Genomic DNA, 19,782 nt, shown 5'->3' on the forward strand with positions numbered 1-19,782 from the left:
ACCATAACTTGCCTCGCGTGGCTCACTTGCACTGTGAACCATGTGCGATTGAAATTAGCGTTTATGAGCATGAGGGTAAAAAAAAAAACGCATGTGACAGGAATATATTACTGAAGTTTATTGCAACAATACAATACGCATATGTGAGTCGATGACCCCCATGCAACAACCTTTATTCTTGAAACTACGGCGGGCACATTGCGGTCAGCTTGTTGGGTAGAACAGTGACCCTGCTCTGCTACGGGCATGCGGAGGCCATTTCGCCGAGCAGAGAGCGTGTGTACTGGAGGCGCAGTAGCAATTTTAGTGGACAGCCTTCCTGAAGTGTCTTGAGCCGGTAAGTGTGGAAAAGACCGTCGGCGTCGATGTACGTAACCGCGGCCATCAAGGGACAGAGAATAAGCTTCGTGTGGTCCTGGAAAAAGTTAACCTGCGGAGGAGGAGTATAATGAAAAGTAGAGTTGCTGCTGTAGGCTATAAAAGTTGGTCCATTGATGAAAAAATTTTGTTGATTTTGATCACTGAAAGTTAGAATAAATAAACAAAATTTCACCACTTCGCCTCTAGTCCTGCGTTGCCTAGTGCGCCCGCTTCAGCTCAACTTTGCGCAGTGCGCTAGACGAATTTGTGCAAACGAATGGCTTCATGTTAACCGATGAGATGTTAGCAAATGGTATCTTGTTAATCAATGACAACATGCTAACTATTAGCATCGTGTTAGTCAACGGCACTAACGCTGGTTTCGTACTGACAAATTTCGGGGAAAGTAAAAGAAATAACTTTACGAAAACATCTGTGGAAACATCGTGCGCTGCTCTCGACAAAAGTTGCTATACGCGGAGACAACGGCTGTCTTGATTTCATATATAACTTATTTGGAATGGTCGGCTGGTAGCTTTATGTGGTTTAACTTTCCAAAGCGACTCAGGCTGCGAGTAATGACGTAGTCCATCTGGATGATTTTCGCCACCTGGAGTTCTTTAACGTGCACTGTCATCGCACAGCACACGCGTGCCTGCAGCATTTCGCCTCCATCGAAATAGAAGCGCCGCGACCGGGATTGAACGCACGCCTTTCGGATCAGCAGCCGAACACAACCACCACCTAGCCACTGTAGCGGCTGAGTGTGTGGAATGGGAAGCAGGGCACCACAACTGAGGTCTAGCAAGGGTTCTCTAAAATAAACGTTATAATGCCAGTTTTTGAACAAAAATGCAGTATCTCCTTGTCTATTTAAAAGAATGTTTGCCTGAGAAGCAACTACATATACATGGGGTGGTCCCCATACACATGGGGACGAACCAAACCACCCCTTATCGGAAATAAATGCGTCGCCGTTTATAGCCCCTTAGATTTCATTGTTCTCTCTCGAGCTTTCAAATACGATATCGGAGTGAATTTTTTTCTCTTGGCTTCTGCTCAGAATTCCGTGCGGGCTTTAAGCCGCCTACCAGCAAAACGTCTTCATGAAAAAGACCGCGATTGTTATCAAGAAAAAAGGCGCGGACTGTTAAGCTCCGTCTTAAGCGTATGGCGCGATGCCGTTAATGCGTAAATGCCCATATACGCGGAATTGGTAATTTTTTACTTCATATTCATAGATCGCTGAGGGTCCTCATGCCACTCCTGGTGCAGTGGCGCAGCGGTTAAGCGATGCCCGGCGTCGTCGCTGTTGTCGTGGCAGTGTTTGAAAAAGCCACCTGCCAAGGCAGTGACTCCGGCAGGTGCCTGTTTCCAACCCAGCCACCGGTGGGGTTTGTGAGACCGAGGTTGCCGTTCTAATGCAACCCTTCGCGACCAACGGCTAATTTCGCTGCCAACTGCCGTGGTGGTTAGCGTGTGATGACGTCACTAATTTCGCTGCCAACTGACGTGGTGGTCAGGGTGTGATGACGTCACAACTTCACGTGACCGAGGCAACAGGTGGGCCACCCGCTTCTTTGGCGATTTTTCGCTCACGCCACCGACGACGACGGGCTTTCTGCTGGACAAGACTCTTAAGGCTATTGCGTTAAAACCAGCGGTGGTGTACTTTGGGCAAAGAGAGCGAACGCCTTTATCCCTACCTGTACCGTCCCGTTAGTCAGGTAGAAGGAGATGGCCTGGCGGGTGCGCAGCAATGAACCCAGGTAAGGCAGCCTAACAAGGTCGTCACAGTCACGCGGACTGACGTGTTCGCCAGTCTTTAGCAGACTCTTCATGAAGGTCAAGAAGTACTTCAGCAGTGTGGTTTTTTTTTCTAGTGGCGAAGGGTACTCTTCTAAAGTATGGTAGTACTCAAAGCCGTCCTCGTCCACATACATCATACTCCTGGAAAAAAATATGTGGAAAAATATACAGCTAAGACGCCAGACATGGGGCTAAGTTCGTTTGTTGCATTTAAAGACCCGAAGGTGCTGAAAGTGAGTCTGAAACATTTGATTCCTTTAGAAAGCGGTATACACATGGGAGATCTACAATCGCATACAATGTGTTCGTTCTAGGAAGAGTAAAATTGCTTTTTCTCGGTGTTTCATGTCCCAAGCAAGCATTTAAAATGCAGTTTACTGTGACCATGTGTACGAATTTTTCAGGGGCAGGTTTGTTTTGTTTAATTACCAACATGTGGTGTGCACGGTGTGTGTTCATTGTGAAGGCGACGCAAAATGATTTAGATGAAACGTTCTTGACGTCTACATCGTTGCCAGTCACCTAAGGTAAGCTCTACTAGGTGGAGGTCTTCGCTGTCCCACTGATAACCTGCCTTTTGCTTCTTGCCTAACGTTCTATTAAATTCATGCAGTATTAGTAGGTGATGTTTACTTCCTGGAGATCTATTTTTGCTTGTCCAGCAATACGTACACTCATTCCTTCCAGCTGATTGTCGCCCGATGCGAGGTTACGGTATCAGATATTGTAGGTGAAGAGACAGCTTCACACGCCGTTATCAAGTAACCAACACCATTTCCACTAGGTAAAACGAGTTGTACCTTTGCCGAGCGGTCCATTTCTGGGCGTAATTTGAATCTCTTACACAGGAAAAAGCCGCCGCTTTCACGACAAAGCAGTAACTCTCGTCTGACGTTCTCTCGTTTGTCGTCCCTCGCAACGAGGAAAGTCTAGCGCATATTTTCGAAAAAATAGAAGCGCCTACAGAACGAGTATGGTGTGGTTGCACTGAACGACGACGGCCGGCCTGCGAAACGGCAAGACGCAAACGCCGCATGATAGCATCCGATTTCTATGGCAAAGAGATATTTCTTCTATGTCGTTCCTGCCGGCGAAGTATCACTGCTTGGTTGATAGAAGAGGCTGCGATCACAGGCTAGAACTGGAAGAACGGGAGTGGTATTTGGGCAATGGTGTGCAGTGAGTTTCCCATGGTATGCACCACGCTCGGGACCAACCATAATGTGGTGGTTTGTCTTTGTGCTGCAGCAGTTGTATTATCGGTTCGGCTTTGTTTATTGGGGTTTAACGTCCCCAAGCAGCTCAGGCTATCAGGGACGCCGTAGTGAAGGGATTCAGATATTTCGACAACCTGGGGTTCTTTAACGTGCACTGACAACGCACAGTACACGGGGCTCTAGAATTTCGCCTTCATCAAAATTCGACTACCGCCGGCCGGGATCGAACCTGTGTCTTTCGGGCCAGCAGCTGAGCGCCTTAACTACTGTGCCAGCGCGGCAGCTGGTGTATTACTGATAATATGTCCAATCAGGGGTTGGACTGTGTTTGAGGGTTTTAGGGCTTTTAATACGATCTGCGAGTTAATGTGAATAATACTTTTCTCCACATTTTTCTGTATTTTCTGGAGAACATCATTCGTTGACAGCGTAGCATTCAACCTTAAAAATGATGCGCATTATAATTGGGCTACTTTCTCCCAGTTTTTTTTTTAAAACGAAAACTTTATTGCGAGAACAGGTAATACACACAAACACTGTTTGAACCGATAGCTATAAAAGCTAGTGGCGGTTCCAATGCAAAAATTACTTGCAGTTTTATGGAGTTCTGTCTTTGGACAGTCTGCATAAAAAAATAGAGTGGACACTTAAGCCACGCCTTAAGAGAATGACGCGATAGCTTAATGGGTTAATGCCCATACAAGCAGTATATGGTCATTCTCTGCTTAGCATTCACAGGTCCCTGGGAGTCCTCATACCCCCCCTGGTACCGTATGCCATTGTTAAGCGATGCGCCACTGCCCTGCGATGAGGTGCCAGCACCGATGGACTTGTTCGACCTAGGTTGCTTCCGCCGAACAACCTCTAGCGACAAAGCATTGATTTAACTGCCACCTGCTACGGTGCGCAGTTTGCTCACATATGGTGGGCAGGTTGTTATAACGCCACAAGGTCACGTAACCTATGTGGCCCACCTACTTCTTAGGTTGCTTATTTGGGGATTTCGCGTTGATTTTTTGCTCAGGGTCAACAACACCGACGAGGCTGAAGGTGAAGCCCTATTTTATGTTACACGACCTCTTTAACGTTATCGAGTTAACATGGTGTAATTCTCAGAATTTATCTATAAAGTTCAGTGTTCTTGTGGGGTTTGTTTTCTGCCGAGCAGTGCCAGTGAAATCACATGCCCGATGCAGGTCGTATCTTGGAAGGCAGTGGGTTAAGTTCATGTGCGATACGTTGCAGTTTATCGAGTAAGTACAGTTCGAGGCATGCGTCTTGAAACCGTACTAGCAACGTTGCGACTGATGTTTGTTTATTAGAATATATCTTCGAGGGAAATCAGCGATAATGAGGTAGCATAGAAGTCTCGGCAGTACCGTATTTCAACGATGTACGCACATGAGAGCTTGGTTCTGTCTACGCGGAGCGGTTGATTAGTTCTTTCGTAAAATATATTTATGGGTGATGTCTTTTATGAGAGACGCCAACCTGAGTTGTACCGGGGGACCAGATATTTTAACTATGAACGTCTGGATGAGCCACATATTATGCGCCGATAATATAAATGCAAAGAGATGCTCACCAGAGATTGGTAAATATGTAACAAGCATGCCCACTGAAATCCAGACGATTTTCGCTACAGCACTTTTAGGAAATTTAGATGAGCAAGGTTCGGGGCTAGTTGGCAATGCATTTAAAAGGAAGAAACAGCATGAAGAAACACGGACACACGAAGAACCGACGCACACACGAGCGCTGTTTCACCTCTGACTCAAGAAATAAACAGCGCTCGTGTGTGCGTCGTTTCTTCGTGTGTCCGTGTTTCTTCGAGCTATTTCTTACTTCTAATTGAACTTTAGATTTCGGGCGGCTTCAGCTTTAGGGAACTCATGGGGCTCAGGAATGTCAGTTTCCTAGCGAAAATTGTGCCTAAATTCTTGTGCTCAGACTATGGTAGTGTAATTTCATTGAGGGGCTATGTGGGATAAGTTTCCATGTCTCGTCTGAGCCAGAAAAAAACACCGCAGACTTTTCTGGCAAACATTGAACACACTTCTGTCTCCTGCAACCAGACCAGCTTCTTAACATCAGACAGTTTGTCTTGAAGAGCTTGACCACAGCCGTTCCATCCGCGAAATAACATTGGAAGGGTCATTTAAGCTCCACCATTATGGTACGATGCGATAGCCTTAATGGCTTAATTCGCATTCATGCGGAAATGGTCATTTTTTGTTTTACATTCATAGGTCCATGGGAGTCGTACGACTGCTGGTGCAGTGGTGTAGCGGTACAACTGCACGGGCACCGAGAGAAACTTACATTTCATTGTTGAGCAGTATGAGGCGTGTGTCGTCATTGAACAGCACGCCGATGCTGCCGTCGCACAGCTGGTATCCGATGCCGTACTTCTCGGTGTAGTCCGCCCACTTGCTCACCCAGAAGACTGGCGCGGAGGCAGGGTCCTCCGCCTCGTCAGGGCGTTCGAAGCAACGCTCGGGCGGCTCTGCTCGAAACAGCTGCTGCAGGAGACTCTGGAGCTCTTCGAGGTGATGTTGTCGATGCACTCCTCGTTGTATCGGGTTTAATATATCTGCTTCAGTTGGCGCTTGAGCTTCCTTGAATCCTGCGGCTGCACCGTCGGAGGGAAAGTCCACCAAGTCGAATAAATCAAAGAAGTCCAGCAAGCCCAACAAAGCAATGCTGACAGCTGCGCGTGTGCCCTTCACTCAAGGTGAAATCATGACCATTTAGGCAGCGCTTTATTGCAGACAGAGAACCCCTGAAACCTTAGGGTAAAACAGTGCGCAACAACGGAAGGGAGTACACAATCGTGGGCAGCGGGTGGAGCTTAGTTGTGTAGGGCGGTGGTAATGACAACAACACTGCCATCAGTTTGCACACTATTAGAGACCCCCGGCTGAACAAGCGAACAAAAACAGATTACGATGCAATTGGGTTAGTGTTCCCTGAATCCATTTGCACGAATGATAATTCGGGTACCTTTTTTTAGTGAGAGTAAGAAAACCGACAAGCATGAGTGCGAAAAGATCATGCAGCTTCCAGGCAAGAAGAAGACGGTGAGCATGGCAATTTGTTCTCACTGTGGCCAGGTGCTGCCAGCATCGCAACTTCTGTTGTCTGCGGGCGCCCGCGTAGAATAAGCCCTCGGTTTTCAACATCCCTTCATCCCCCCCCCCCCCCCCCCCCCCTCGTTCTTTCGCTTGTATATGATGTAAGTAATGGTGGAGTTGAGAACATGCACTTCACTTCAGACACGAATGGTTATATATTTTACCGACACTTTTTAAAGCACCTGCAAAGCTATTTTTACATTTTTTACAGAAAATTTACCTGAGTGCTACTAATGTAATGTTACAGGTCCGTGATAAGAAAAAGGCATAATTTTGGCACTTCCCAGATTGATCCGCGATAGCAAGTTTAGCGTGCAGCCCACATGCGTGCATACAATGCGTCCTTCGGCGTCAGGCAGCAAATTTTCTACTCCCAATCAATATCAAAACGACAGACGTGCCATGTGCGGAATCTGGCCAGGACAGCTTAAGACAGGATATTGATGGTCATCTCATTTCATATCTAAACAAATCGGCAAGCTTTACCTTCAGTGCGCAAAAGAGGGCTAACAACTAATGTTACGCACGCTGCTGTGACTGCGGGTTTTGCGCCGGCTTTGCCTCTTTTTCGGGTCGCTTCTTCAGAGGAGTCACCTTGGCCTCCAGCTCTGGAAAAGCAAAGTCGTGCAACGGAGGTTGTGCTTAGGTGAAAGGTCCGACATGCCGTACGTACGATGCTTTACGGTCTATCTACATCCCCATTTAATACTAGGCAATAATAAAAAGTGCCTGAAAAACTTTTTTTGCCTTTGATGCGCACATCGTTCTTGGTCTATGACAGCTTGTTTTGGTATGAGTTAAAATATTTGCTTCAGAAAGGCCGCGAGAACGTCCAAGGGAACCAGGAAGGGAAATTTTTGAAGAATATGCAGGGAAAAATAGATGCTTAATATACACTACCAAATTTGAAGGTAACCTTGATAAAAACCACTTCAAATGTGCATTAAGGTCGTGTGCCCTTACCAAGACGATCGCCAAGTGGGACAGGCACACGAATCACATGCACTAGGCCCACGAAGTTGGTTGGTTGGTTGGTTTATGCGGTTTAAAGTCCCAAAGCGGCCAAGGATATGAGAGAGGCAGTAGTGGAGAGCTCCGGAAATTTCGACCACCTGGGGTTCTTTAACGTGCACGGAAGTAGATGCATTCATTGCTTTAGAAAGTCATAAAACTGTTTTCATATTTTTCGCTGGGCAGTGAAACTATGACCTTTCATGTATTACGTGTTCTCGTGCTTGCGGTCATTGTAACCTTTGAGGTGTGGGCCGCGATAACAACAGATTGCGACCCGGCATGATAGAGTACACACTTGCGACCTTGGTTGTGAACGTCTAGGGCTCAGCGACCATCATTTTGCCGAGGCGCGCGCGCACGTTGCGTTTATCTGCATATTCTGTATTGTGTCGGACGATGGAGGAAGCTTCTTTTGTCGTTTGCGTTATAGACGGTACTGTTCGTCAACTCACCACGTTGTGCGTTTCTTTCCGACAGAGGCTGACGGCGGTCAGTGGTCACGGTGGCATTAAGAGTGTCAAAGCGCGGAGGTGTTACCAGGCAGGATGTAGGCAGGTGCGATGGTAGGGGCCCTATAAACAGAAGAAACAGGAAAATGAATAACTTCTTCGCCGCGCTGTGTGGCGAGATAAATTCTGCATACCAGTGGTTTTGGTGCAAGGCAACAATGCCTACACAAACAAAGAAGCAAGTAATTTATCACCTGCCTAGAAAAAGTCGGGAGCACTGATAGCTGTGGCAATTGGGCACCTCCACTACCAATACAACAGCACCGTCGCTAGTGCGTTCTTCCACAAGGCTTCCACAACCGCGTTTTTCTCCAGCTCGACTACCCAATGCTGATGTTTTATGAGTGTCGTGTTCATTAACCTGCTCGGATACCGTATAGCCAACGTGATGGCCCATAAAGAAGCTTTTTACTTTAGCTGGCAAGTTCATTTTCAGTTAGCTGCACTCAACGCAAAAATTGCGGATCATAGCTGCCTTCCCTTTCCGAGCCAGTCTAGGTCATGACATTATGTATACCAGCTCGATTTTGAATAAAAGTGTACACGAAATCTAATCTCGAACACATGGATTCACATCTGAAAAGGATCCTTGCTAGTAGTTGATGTAAGTAAGGAATAAAATTCGTGAGCGTTCGATCGAAGACGTCCTAACCTGGGCACGGCCACTGCTGGAAAGGTTTGCATTCCAACCGCATAGCCGAATATGTTACCACGTTTCATAAACGTTCCAGCTTCACTGTATATAATCAATCCACATTCTCTCTTCTATGTTAGCTATTCTGTTACACAGCGTATAATACGTTTCATAGTGCGATTTTTTTTGTATCTTATGCTGTTACTCACACTCTTTCTTGCCGTGTCATCGCCTTCCTTTGGGCTGCGATCGTTCCCTACACCATCCTTTGTACACAGGGTTAGCGAATGGATGTGTGGTTACAGCAAGAACACTCCAGCATAAAAGGTGGCTGCAATGATTGAGGAATAAAGAAAAGAAATATACCTCCGGTAATGAAAACATCTTCCAGGATGGCGTTGATGCTTGGCCTCTTTCCTGGTTCCCTCTGAAGCATCCTGAGGATGAGGTCACGTGCTGGGGCGCTCACCGTGTAAGGGATGCGGTACCTGTTCTGTCTGATGAGGGCGTACGTTTCAGCGACGGTTGGAGCCTCGAACGGAGTGTGGCCCACAAGCATTGCGTACCTGCAGAGAACAGCTGCACTGCAGTCACTCACGCCACTCTGCTTCTTTAGCTGTACAACAGCCACGCATTTCGCGTCCGCCTTAGGCTAGAAAACCAGCAAATGTAGGAACTGAAAGCAAGCATCGCTCGCATAAACTGCTGTATATCAAATAGAATAACAGTTTCTGAAGCATAAAAAGGCCAGGGTGTTAATTTTAGAGCAGAGGTCTTCATATGCAGGCACCATTGCTTCGGTGTCTCTGAATGTCCCCTCCTTTAGTCAAGCTTTCTTTGCATGACTGTGTGCAAGACTGCCCTCTGTCTCAATATGTTTCATTTATACTAAATGTTTTGTTTCAGAAAAGTTATGCAATTCTTTAGGAAAGAGCTTTAAGATGTGGAATAATATAAAAGCAACTCTTTCTCTCTCTCTCAACGGACTGGTGACCTGGCTTTTGGGCAGCTTTCTCTGCAGGCTTCAAGCATCATGCGAAATGTCGCTAAAGTACTATTATTATTATTAATAATTATCAGTGATCAGCGCCTGCGGAAACCAGAGAGCTCACGTGATCTAGGCGGCCTAACTACGTGCAAACAGACATAAAACTTATTAAAAGGTTTCTATTCGAAAACCCCATCTAGCGGCTTCTGCTATTACATGTGCCTTGCATAACTGCTCAATTAATTGCAGTGCATTCTTGATAAAAACTGCATCTTGTTTGAAATTTTTAGGAAACCTTTTAAGAGAGCTGCACAGTATTTCGGAAAGAGTGATGAGGCCCATAGACTTAAAAGACTCACAAGATGCATCCGATCGACCATACGTCGACCTCAAAGCTGTGTCCCCTTTTTGACAGGACCTCCGGTGCGATATAGTTCGGAGTTCCACAAAAGGTCTTTTTGCGCTCGTGCCCGAGGCCGACGCGGGTGGCGAGACCAAAGTCTGCCACCTTGAGCTCCATCTCTTCGTTGAGTAGCAGATTGCCCAGCTTCAGGTCTCTGTGGATCACACGCTGCTCCTTCAGGTATCGGCATGCCAGTAGAAGCTGGCGCATGAAGTATCGGGCCTCGCCTTCCGTCAGGGTTATCCGCCGCCGTTGCATTTCCATGAGCGACTGGAAAATAAAGCAGAAAAATGGCTTGCAGCTAGCTCCGCAATCGCATTCAACCCGGCGATCTTGACGAGTGAAGAAATTTGGCTCTGAATGAATGCTCATAGCGAGATCCAACAAACTAACAAGATAACTTTAAGTAAGCCAACGCTACAACCATGCGTGGAGTCGTCGCCTTCCATAACCCTCAGGCGGCCGTTCTCGAGCCCAATTACACGTGGGCAGAACATCTGCGGTCCTCAAGCTTCTATATTCATGCACCCATGCCTACGTACTCGTCACGGATGCCCGCCGATCGCGTACTGAGGATGGCACCAATAACTACATGAAAGACTTGAGGGGATTTTTAAGATCTGGGTTAAGGGTATGACGTGATAGCGTTGTTTGGTTAATGTCCATAAATGCGCAATTGGTGGACTCCTGCCTTACATTCATACATGTAGCTGGGAGTGCTCATGCCATTCCTGGAGCAGTGCGGCTGCGTTTAAGCGATGCTCCACGGCATCGACCACTGCACCGGCAGGTGGCTGCTTGAAACTAAGCCAGCGGTGGTGATTTTGAAACAAGTGGCGCACAAACTCTCGCGACAAGTTATTAACTGCCGCAAGCTACGGGGGCAGGTTGTAATTACGTCACAAGGAAACGGGATCTAGGTGGGCCGCTACGCTGCTTCATTGGGGATTTTTGGTCACGCCGCTGTCGCCGAAGATAGCGCCGAGTTTCCTGGTGAATGGGAATCTGAACGTTATCCCTTTATGATGCAGTGCACGCATGGCATGATTTGAGTAGCAAGTGCGTATGTCAGGAAAAATATTATTATTGTTTCCAAAAAGCGAACAAAAGATTAGAGAGGACACTTAAGCTCCGCGTTGAGGGAATGACGCGATAGCCTAATGGATTGATGCCCACATATGCAGGATTGTTCATTACATACTTAACATTCATTGATCCTTACAAGCTCTCATATCACTCCTGGCGATGGCCTGTCCTGCGATGGCAGGCGCTGCCAACTGTGGAGCTTGTGGCACGAAGGTTGCTCTTGCCGAGCAACATCTAGCGAAGAACCAATATAACTGCCGCCTGCCACGATGCGCACTTTGCACACAGTGCGATGGGAAGGTTGTGATGATGCCAGAGGGGACACGCCCTAGGCGGCCCGCCTGCCTCGTCGGTTACTTCTCTGGGGATTTTGCGTGGATTTGTAGCTCACGGTCGACACCGACAGCGACGCTGGTTTTTGTGCAACAAGAGATCCTCAGTGCTGTCGCGTTAAAAGCTCCGCTTAAATTCCTCACTCATCTACATTTATGCGATGTAGTGAATGTATGTCTGTGTATCTCTGATAAAGTGAAGCGTCCAATGTAGTCTATTTGAAGGCCAAAAGGTTGCAACGGTGGGAGGAGGGTTAGAAGGATTTCACTTGTGCTCGCGCGCCAATGCTTAAAGTGCTACTTTTTTGGCGATATTTCCAGCTAAGAATCTAACAACTTGTCATAACTCTACTATTGCTTTCTCTTCTTAAATTGTGTAAAATGTAATATGTGTTATAAAATATAGTCAGCAAATTTTGTTTCTCGAGTTTCTCGATCTTTGGGCTCAAAACAGATGTGGTTTAATTTGACAGCTTCATCGCATAGTTCGGGGAGGGATCTACCGTGTTTCCCAAGTATAAAGGTTTGTTTAAGATGTGTACGTCCAATTCGAAGGGAACTTAAGACGGCTTCAATAAAGCGCTTTTCGCGCTGACGCAGCTTAAATTCGCAGAGGATAGGTTTTGTGAGGTGCAGTTTGTAATTGAGTTCATTACCCCAAGGTGCCTGCCGTTTTTTTTCACTGTTTACTCTCGGCCAACTTCAACCAATAGCTATATGAATAACAGCGTGAAAGCACGATAGGACGTGGATGAGACAAGCGACAGGACAAGCCCTTGTCCTGTCCCTTGTCTCGTACTCGTCCTTTCATGCTTTCATGCTGTTGTTTCCAAGTAACTGTAAGTACCAACATTCCCAAACCTATCAACTTTTCAAAATATCTTTGTGCAAAGCATTTACTTGGTCTAATTTATTTTCGTGAACCCTTGCACCACACATGCCGGCTCTTCCGTTACCGAATATGCTGAACCGGATGTGTGGACATGGCTCGGAACCAAGCATAATTTAAATTTTACCCGCATCTTTTGGCTGTAGCAATATTGTGGATGATATCTCCTATTAATGGTTGGACTGCGTTTATGGTGTGTAGCGCTTTTTGGAATGTGTAGTGATTGGTTTAGTTTGGTTTATTGGGGTTTAACGTACCAAAGCGACTCAGGCTATGAGAGACGCCGTAGTGCAGGGCTCCGGAAATTTCGACCACCTGGGGTTCTTTAACATGCACATACATGGCACAATACACGGGCCTCTAGAATTTCGTCTCCATCAAAATTCAGCTGCCGCGGCCGGGATCTAACCCGCGTCTTTCTGGCCAGGAACGTGTAGTGAGTCAGTGCATATGATAAAGTACTTAGACTACAGATTCAGCGATGAAAAGACGAAAACAAGGCAACTTTGCACAGTGGTGAACACCCAACGAGGAAGAAATGAACATGCTCAGGGAAAATTCATACCCTCCTGTTGCACAGTTCCAGGATGATGTAAACGTTCTTTTCGTCCTCGAAGCAGGTTTGGAAGGCGACAATGTGCTCATGGTTTAGCGTCTTGTGGATTTGGATCTCTTCGGTCACCTGCGCCCATCAAACACAGCGTGTGAAGGATTATGAGATATCGTTGCACAGAGAACAAAAAGGTAGGGTGAAGCAGGCAAGCGTCATGGACAGTTTGATGAAGGAAGGACGCAGGCTGTCCTACGTCGAGAGAAGGCTAGCGAATGCTTATCGAGAGGACATCGCTGACAAGAGCAGCGTGCTTAGATGGATTAAGAAATTTAAACTAGGAATGCTATCGTTTAAGGGAGAACATCAACTATGACCACTGACACGAATCGACAGTGAGTAGACGAATTGATATTTACGCAAACGTTTCGCATGCGATAGAGGCTGTCTTTAGTAATACCATTGAATGGAGAAAGAGTTGCCCTAGAAGAATGTTAAATTTGAACGGTGTATGTGAGTTAACGAAAAGTAATACTAACTTCTGAATTACTTTCAGTACAACGCTTATATTTTAATATATCAGTCCATGAACAAACGCCGACGCCGAAAACCGTACTTACCTTCGCCTTATGGCCAGGCTTCAAGAGAAGCTCCTTGGAAACAATCTTGCCGGCGTAAGCCTTATTGGTTTTCGTGTCCACAAATTCATAGCACTTGGCAAAGCCACCCTACAGAGCAAAGAAAAAAAATTGTTTGATGAACAGCGCAAGGGACGAGGACGTAGAAAAACAGGACAGAAAATGGATATATACACCGACAGACACACCGAAAAAAAAAAAGAATATTCATATGCGGGAACATGAATGAGACCTTAGAATACAACGGAATATAAAATGATACGTGCGAAAGCAATGCCAACGCAACAATATTCTGTGAGAACAACACTCCACCTCCGTTCTCATCGCGCTTAGAAAAATTTGGTACAGTTTTATGTGGCTTAACGGCCCAAAATGACTCAGGTTGTAAGGGACGCTGTACTGGAGTTCTCCGAAAATAATTTCGACCCCCAGGGATTCTTTAACGGGCACTGACATCGCACAGTACACAGACCTCTAACATTCCACCTCCACCGAGATAAGCTAAGGCTGGGATAGAATCCGCGTCTTTCGGGTCAGTAACCGATCGCCATAACCACTGAGCCACAAAGGTGTTGATTATGAAAAGCGTAAAGCATAGAAGGCACCTTGTTCACGCTGCAGGGCTAATCCATTCAGCTCCTCTCTGCTTGCACACTCGTGAGCATGACAAAGCTTGGAAAGAGAGAGACACACACCACCTTTGTAAAAAACAGGGCGACTAGTATGCTACTCGTTCTGGCCTTGGCTCACGGTTCCATACCTCAGTTGAACTGTTGGCTTCCCATAATCTCTCACTTTCTTGGCTTAAAAGGGATCTGAAAAGGGGCTGTAATAAAGGTGCGGTATGCCTAGGATGTTACACCACGCTGCTTCACGAATATTGTCCAGCAGGAATTTTTAAACGACCTTTGTAGAAGCTGGGTTATCTGTAGTCAAAATTTGAATTTCAGCGTCTTGGCGCCTTTTCCTCTCCTCTCGTCACTTTTTGCATGCCGGAATGTGGGCGCTCCTCCGCGGGCCCCACCTCTGTGATCGCAGCTTCCTGAGCCGCCGGAGCTACGCGACTTAATGGGCGCGGGCACGGTAGCTGCCTGACGTCTGAAAGAACCTACACGCAGGTGCAAGCGAAGGAGGAGGGTTCAAACATGAAAAAGTCGCCAATAACGGCCGGCCAAATTTAGCGCGTGATTTACGGATTTAGTGCGTGATTGTGGGTTCTCTACTGCGTGGAAAATAGTGTCATTTGGTTCAGGTTTTCATGACATATATTAGTGTGGGCAGAAGAAAAAAGAAAGAATATTAATGTTGCCAAGCCCACACCGCCTAGGCCAGAGTGGGCCAGGCTTTCATGACATTCGATAGGTTGGGGCAACAGCACGAAGTAGTGATTCAGCGAGTTGATGTGCTCTCCTCGGAAGGTGTTTCAGAGCCCGTCTAAAGCCCTACAGACATCGGGCCCGCCATAACTGTATGGTGAAGCCCAAAGCCTCGTTACCTGCAATTGCTAGTGAGAAGGGATCCGAGAAGATAGACAGACACAGGCTGTGCGCCACAGTTATCGTCATCATCAAGGTGAGTGAACTCGCTCAATAGCATTTTTTGCTGCGTCCTGAACAGCCGATTTCGAAGAAGTTTCTGTCGAAAATTTGCTGTAAAAAATATTGAATTTCCCGGCCCCCAGGCTCATATTGCGGATTAGCAGTTGAAGGGAAATGCACTGAGTCATCAAATCAACGAGCAAGGCCTGTCCGTTGCGGCTGGAAGGCGTGGTCTGCACGCCACAGAAGCATTTCCCGAGCTCTCCCACTCTTCTGACCCACTACGCGCCGAGGAAACGATGCGACGTGCACCAGAAAGTACCGCGGCATTCGATCGTAAGGGAGCGCTGTAGCATGCGGCAACGAAGAAAATTTTGTTTGCGGTCCGCTCAAGGCTGCGGCCAAGATGGGGACGACGTGACAACCCAAGAAGCACAGGTAATCCGCCCAATATTGGAAATATATCGGCAAAGGCGAGTCCTACAAAGGACCAGAGTGACACCATCCAGTCCCAATATTGGGCCAATTATCTTTGCTGCTTGGGAAATGTTTCCCACAGAGGGGTCCACCTAAGTTTTTGCCACCACCACCACTTTGAGAACGAACCGCTACCGCTGCATCGGCTGTCAGCATAGCACAGAGAAAAAAATTGCCGACGTGCTACAGGCGACAATCCTCACGGTTGACACCAATAGCGAACCAGCCAAGACGTCTATCACGCAGTAATGGGCGGTAGAACTAGAGTGCAAAGTCACAGAGCACACAGGTTTACGACCAACACTCAAGCAAGAGGAAACAAGCAAGCAATGTTCGGTTCGGTTTTGTTTGGTTTGGTTTTGTGGAATTAAACGTCTAAAAGCGATCAGCTACAAGGGATGCCGTAGTGAGAGGCTCCGGAAATCTCTACCAGCAGGGGTTCTTTAACGTTCACTGATATTGTACACTACACGGGCCTCTACAATTTCCCCTCAATTCAAATGCGCCTACTGCGGCTGGGATCGAACCCGCGTCTTTCTGGTCAAGAGCCGAGCAGCATAACCACTGAGCTACCGCGGCGGTTCGAACAAGCAACGCGACGGCACGAAACCAAGGTACACACACCAGCGCGGTGGGCCGCAAGACAATGTTCACTTGCGTCCTCCTCGGTGCCACTTCGCAAGTTAAAGATAGTAGTCCGTAGTAACGAACCATTCGATGGAATTGGTCAGAGTGCTTACCTTCCCTAGGAATCTCCCGCGGGCGTATTCCTTCTTCTTTCTCGTATCGATGATGGTCTCCGGGATGTCCTTGCTGGCGGTGGATGACGACGTTGTCGGTATGGCGGATGCCATCGTGTGCAAGTGAACCACCAGCGCTCTCAGGCTCTCAGGCCAAGCGAAGTGGCTCAAAATTGCCACAAGCTATCACCGCCAACGGTTTCACAATGTTGGCTTAGGGCTGGATGCGCGTTCGAAGCGCGTGACACGGGTCGATCAGAAGGCGAGGGACTATGCTGATTGGCTCGCAGTCGGCGCGAGAACGTGTGCAGCGTCACCGTTAGTTAGAAGAAGAAGGAGAAGAAGAAGAAGAAAGAGACGAAGAAGAAGAAGAAGAAGGAGAGGAAGAAGAAGAAGAAGAGGAAGAAGAAGAAGAAGAAGAAGAAGAAGAAGAAGAGGAAGAAGAAGAAGGAGAGGAAGAAGAAGAAGAAGAAAGAAGAAGAAGAAGAAAGAAGAAGAAGAAGAAGAAGAAGAAGAAGAAGAAGAAAAAGAAGAAGAAGAAGAAGAAGAAGAAGAAGAAGAAGAAGAAGAAGAAGAAGAAGAAGAAGAAGAAGAAGAAGAAGAAGAAGAAGAAGAAGAAGAAGAAGAAGAAGGCTATTTTCCACCGATGTAGGAGGCCCCGTACTCACCGCCCCTGGCGCGCAGGCTCAAGGGACGGGGGCCGGGGCCTGCACGACTAAAGGCAGGCGAAGTTGCACTGCTTCTTCGCGGCTTCGGTTGCTAGGCGGATGAATTGTTGCTGTTTGGCGGGGGACTTGCTTCACAGCAAGGCCTCCCAGGCATCTCTTCTTTTAATGTTCTTCATCCTGACGCCTGGGGAGACAGGACATTGCCAGATTATATAGTCAGCAGTGCCCCTTTCTCCACAGATTTTACACTTATCATCAGGCCTATCGTCTATTCACGTGAGGAACAACCAGGCGGTATTTGGGAAATTCCCGGCTTGCAGGCGTCGCCAAGCGAAAGCCTGTCTGTTGCTTAAAGTTCGGTCTGTTAGTGGCAGAGACTCTTCGAACTCTATAGTGCTCGACGATTTGGCCGCCGCGGTGGCTCAGTGGTTATGGTGCTCGGCTGCTGACCCGAAAGACGCGGGTTCGATTCCGGCAGCGGCGGTTGAATTTCTTTGGAGGAGAAATTCTAGAGGCCCGTGTACTGTGCGATGTCAGTGCACGTTAAAGAAGCCCAGGTGGTCGAAATTTCCGGAGCCCTCCACTACGGCGTCTCTCATAGCCTTAGTCGCTTTGGGACGTTAAACCCCATAAACCAAATCAAACCATTTCAGCGTAGGCTTGCGCGCGCTCATGCGATCCCCGGCAGTCGGGCGGCTGTACGGTTACCCGGAAGTAGAGAGCTCGGGCTGACTTGTGTGCCGCATCATTGCCTGGGACTGATCCGTGTGCGGGGGTCCAGATTATAGTAATTTTACGGTTCAATTCAGAAATCTCTAAAATTGGGTCTAGCTAGAGCTGATTTGTGATGTGTATCACGCGGATTTGCCGCGGCTTTCGCTTCAACTTCCTCGAAACATCTGAGAAGTCTGGCTGCTCTTGATGCGTCTTTCGCTACTGGAGAAGCGTAATGACTAATACATTCGACAAACGTACCGCTATTCTTGGACGCAAAAAACAATAGGCTGCATAAGAATTATATATTTATTAATACTGCAGAGTTGCTTTGACTCCAAGCAAGGGTGGGCGCAAAATATCGCAAAGAAATACCATAAAATACAAATACACTTGCTTGAACAGACACAGGATACGATCGTGTGCAGTTCTGGAAAATGCCGGCGATTATGGTTCTATTACAGGTACGCCAAATTAAAAGGTAATGGAGCGCTGAAACGTGTTTGTGATCATGCTAAAGGGTGCTAGAAAAGAATATGATTGTTTACTGGAACCATGCCAAGTTTACACTCTACCTCACCACAGCTATGAGCCATCGGATATGACGTCACGCTAGCATTATGACCATTTCTGTTTACCTTCACTGGCTACGCTAGTGCAGGTAGTGCCAGTGCAAAAAAAAATGTAGCTCCGCCCACCTCATCATACTCATCTTCATCATGAGCCTCATTTCGCCCACTGCAGGAGGATGGCCTCTCCCATATCTCACCAATTAACCTCTTCCGACTCGCCGACCTACACTAACGGAATTTTTTTTTTGTGCGGAGAACTGCACTCTGTAAACCGCTTTTTTGGAGGTGTCGGCTAGGAGACGATGCGCGGGGGAAACCCGAACATGGTGACTGAAAAGCAGCCTTCGTTCTCCAGGTATGGAGGGAGGCAATCCCGCACAATCGGCTCCATAAGCTTGCCCGCACACGAGGTAGGTCAGCCCGCTGGCTATGAGCCCAGAAACAGCCGCGGAAAGCCGCATTCCATGTACCGCGGAACGCCGGTTTCAACGCCGCGTAGAACGTTGTTCCCCTAGTCAAGACAGAAACAGGGATGCTTATCCTTCACACGAGAAACTTATCGTCGATCCTGAATCCGGCGATGAACTAACTATGCGAGAAATATAGCGACGACTGCGTAGATATGCTCGAGGCATCCGCTGAGTAGACGATAAAAGTTCGCGCCTTGCGCTCTACTTGAGGGGAAACAAAAGCGTTCCTTGCATTTCTATACCGAAATAAGCGCCAAGAAAAACTATTGTGCTGCATTTATTTCTTCATTTAATTTTATAATATCGTCGCGAAGTTGCGAGGACGGGAACGGGTTTATTTACAAGTCGGGATCGGGGACGTCACTGGACGGTCAGCGTCAGGTGGGCTCCACCACAGTCTCGCGCACACCGTGTTCATCTTCTTCTTTCCAATAAACTGCAGTGCGGCAGCGCCGCAGCGCGGCGTAACTCTTCGCCCGGGGCAGTCGAGGCTCGTCCTCGAGCGAGTTAGTCAGCGTTGTGATTGCAGCGTTTAAGACGGGCGACGTGAACGACCTGGACCTTGCGAGAGCGGCGATTGCCTGGGGTGACTTCGGCGATTGTGTAGTTAACGTCACTGAGGCGATCCAGAACAACAAAAGGGCCGCAGTACTTTGCGAGGAATTTCTGGTAGAGGCCCCGTCGACGCAGTGGCGTCCACAGCCAAACGTAGTCACCGGGCTCATACGTCACCGCAATGTGTCCACTGTCGTAACGGCTCTTGGTGCGAACTTGTGCACTGAGTGTTCAGAGGCGAGCTAGTCGTCGCGCTTCTTCTGCACGGCAAAGAGTCTGCGAAATGGACGGATGACGATGGTCAGAAAAGGGAAGAATTGTGTCCAGAAAGGTGCGTGGTATGCGCGCGTAGAGCAGAAAGAACTTGGAGTATACAGTGACGTCGTGTGTTCCGGTGTTGTAAGCGTACGTTACAAATGGTAGCACGGTGTCCCAGTTCTTATGGTCGGCCACTACATACATGGACAACATGTTCGGGGGGGTGC

At 47.7% G+C, this 19,782-nt stretch overlaps 1 protein-coding gene across 1 annotated transcript; it reads right to left on the bottom strand.

Moving 5' to 3' along the window:
- Positions 1–238: 238 nt before the first annotated feature.
- LOC149363324 (serine/threonine-protein kinase PLK1-like) lies at positions 239–16,435 on the bottom strand. The gene is made up of 10 exons (XM_089568455.1): positions 16,319–16,435; positions 13,546–13,653; positions 12,941–13,057; positions 10,025–10,338; positions 9,044–9,243; positions 7,987–8,106; positions 7,048–7,128; positions 5,709–6,018; positions 2,067–2,310; positions 239–430 (listed from the first exon to the last, which is right to left on the bottom strand). The coding sequence occupies exons 1-10, from the start codon at positions 16,430–16,432 to the stop codon at positions 239–241; spliced, it is 1,800 nt and encodes a 599-aa protein (XP_089424581.1). The 5' UTR covers positions 16,433–16,435.
- Positions 16,436–19,782: the final 3,347 nt, after the last annotated feature.

This window comes from Amblyomma mixtum, chromosome 2 (genome assembly GCF_055824585.1).
Source record: "Amblyomma mixtum isolate Tamu chromosome 2, ASM5582458v1, whole genome shotgun sequence".
Classification (NCBI taxonomy): domain Eukaryota; kingdom Metazoa; phylum Arthropoda; class Arachnida; order Ixodida; family Ixodidae; genus Amblyomma; species Amblyomma mixtum.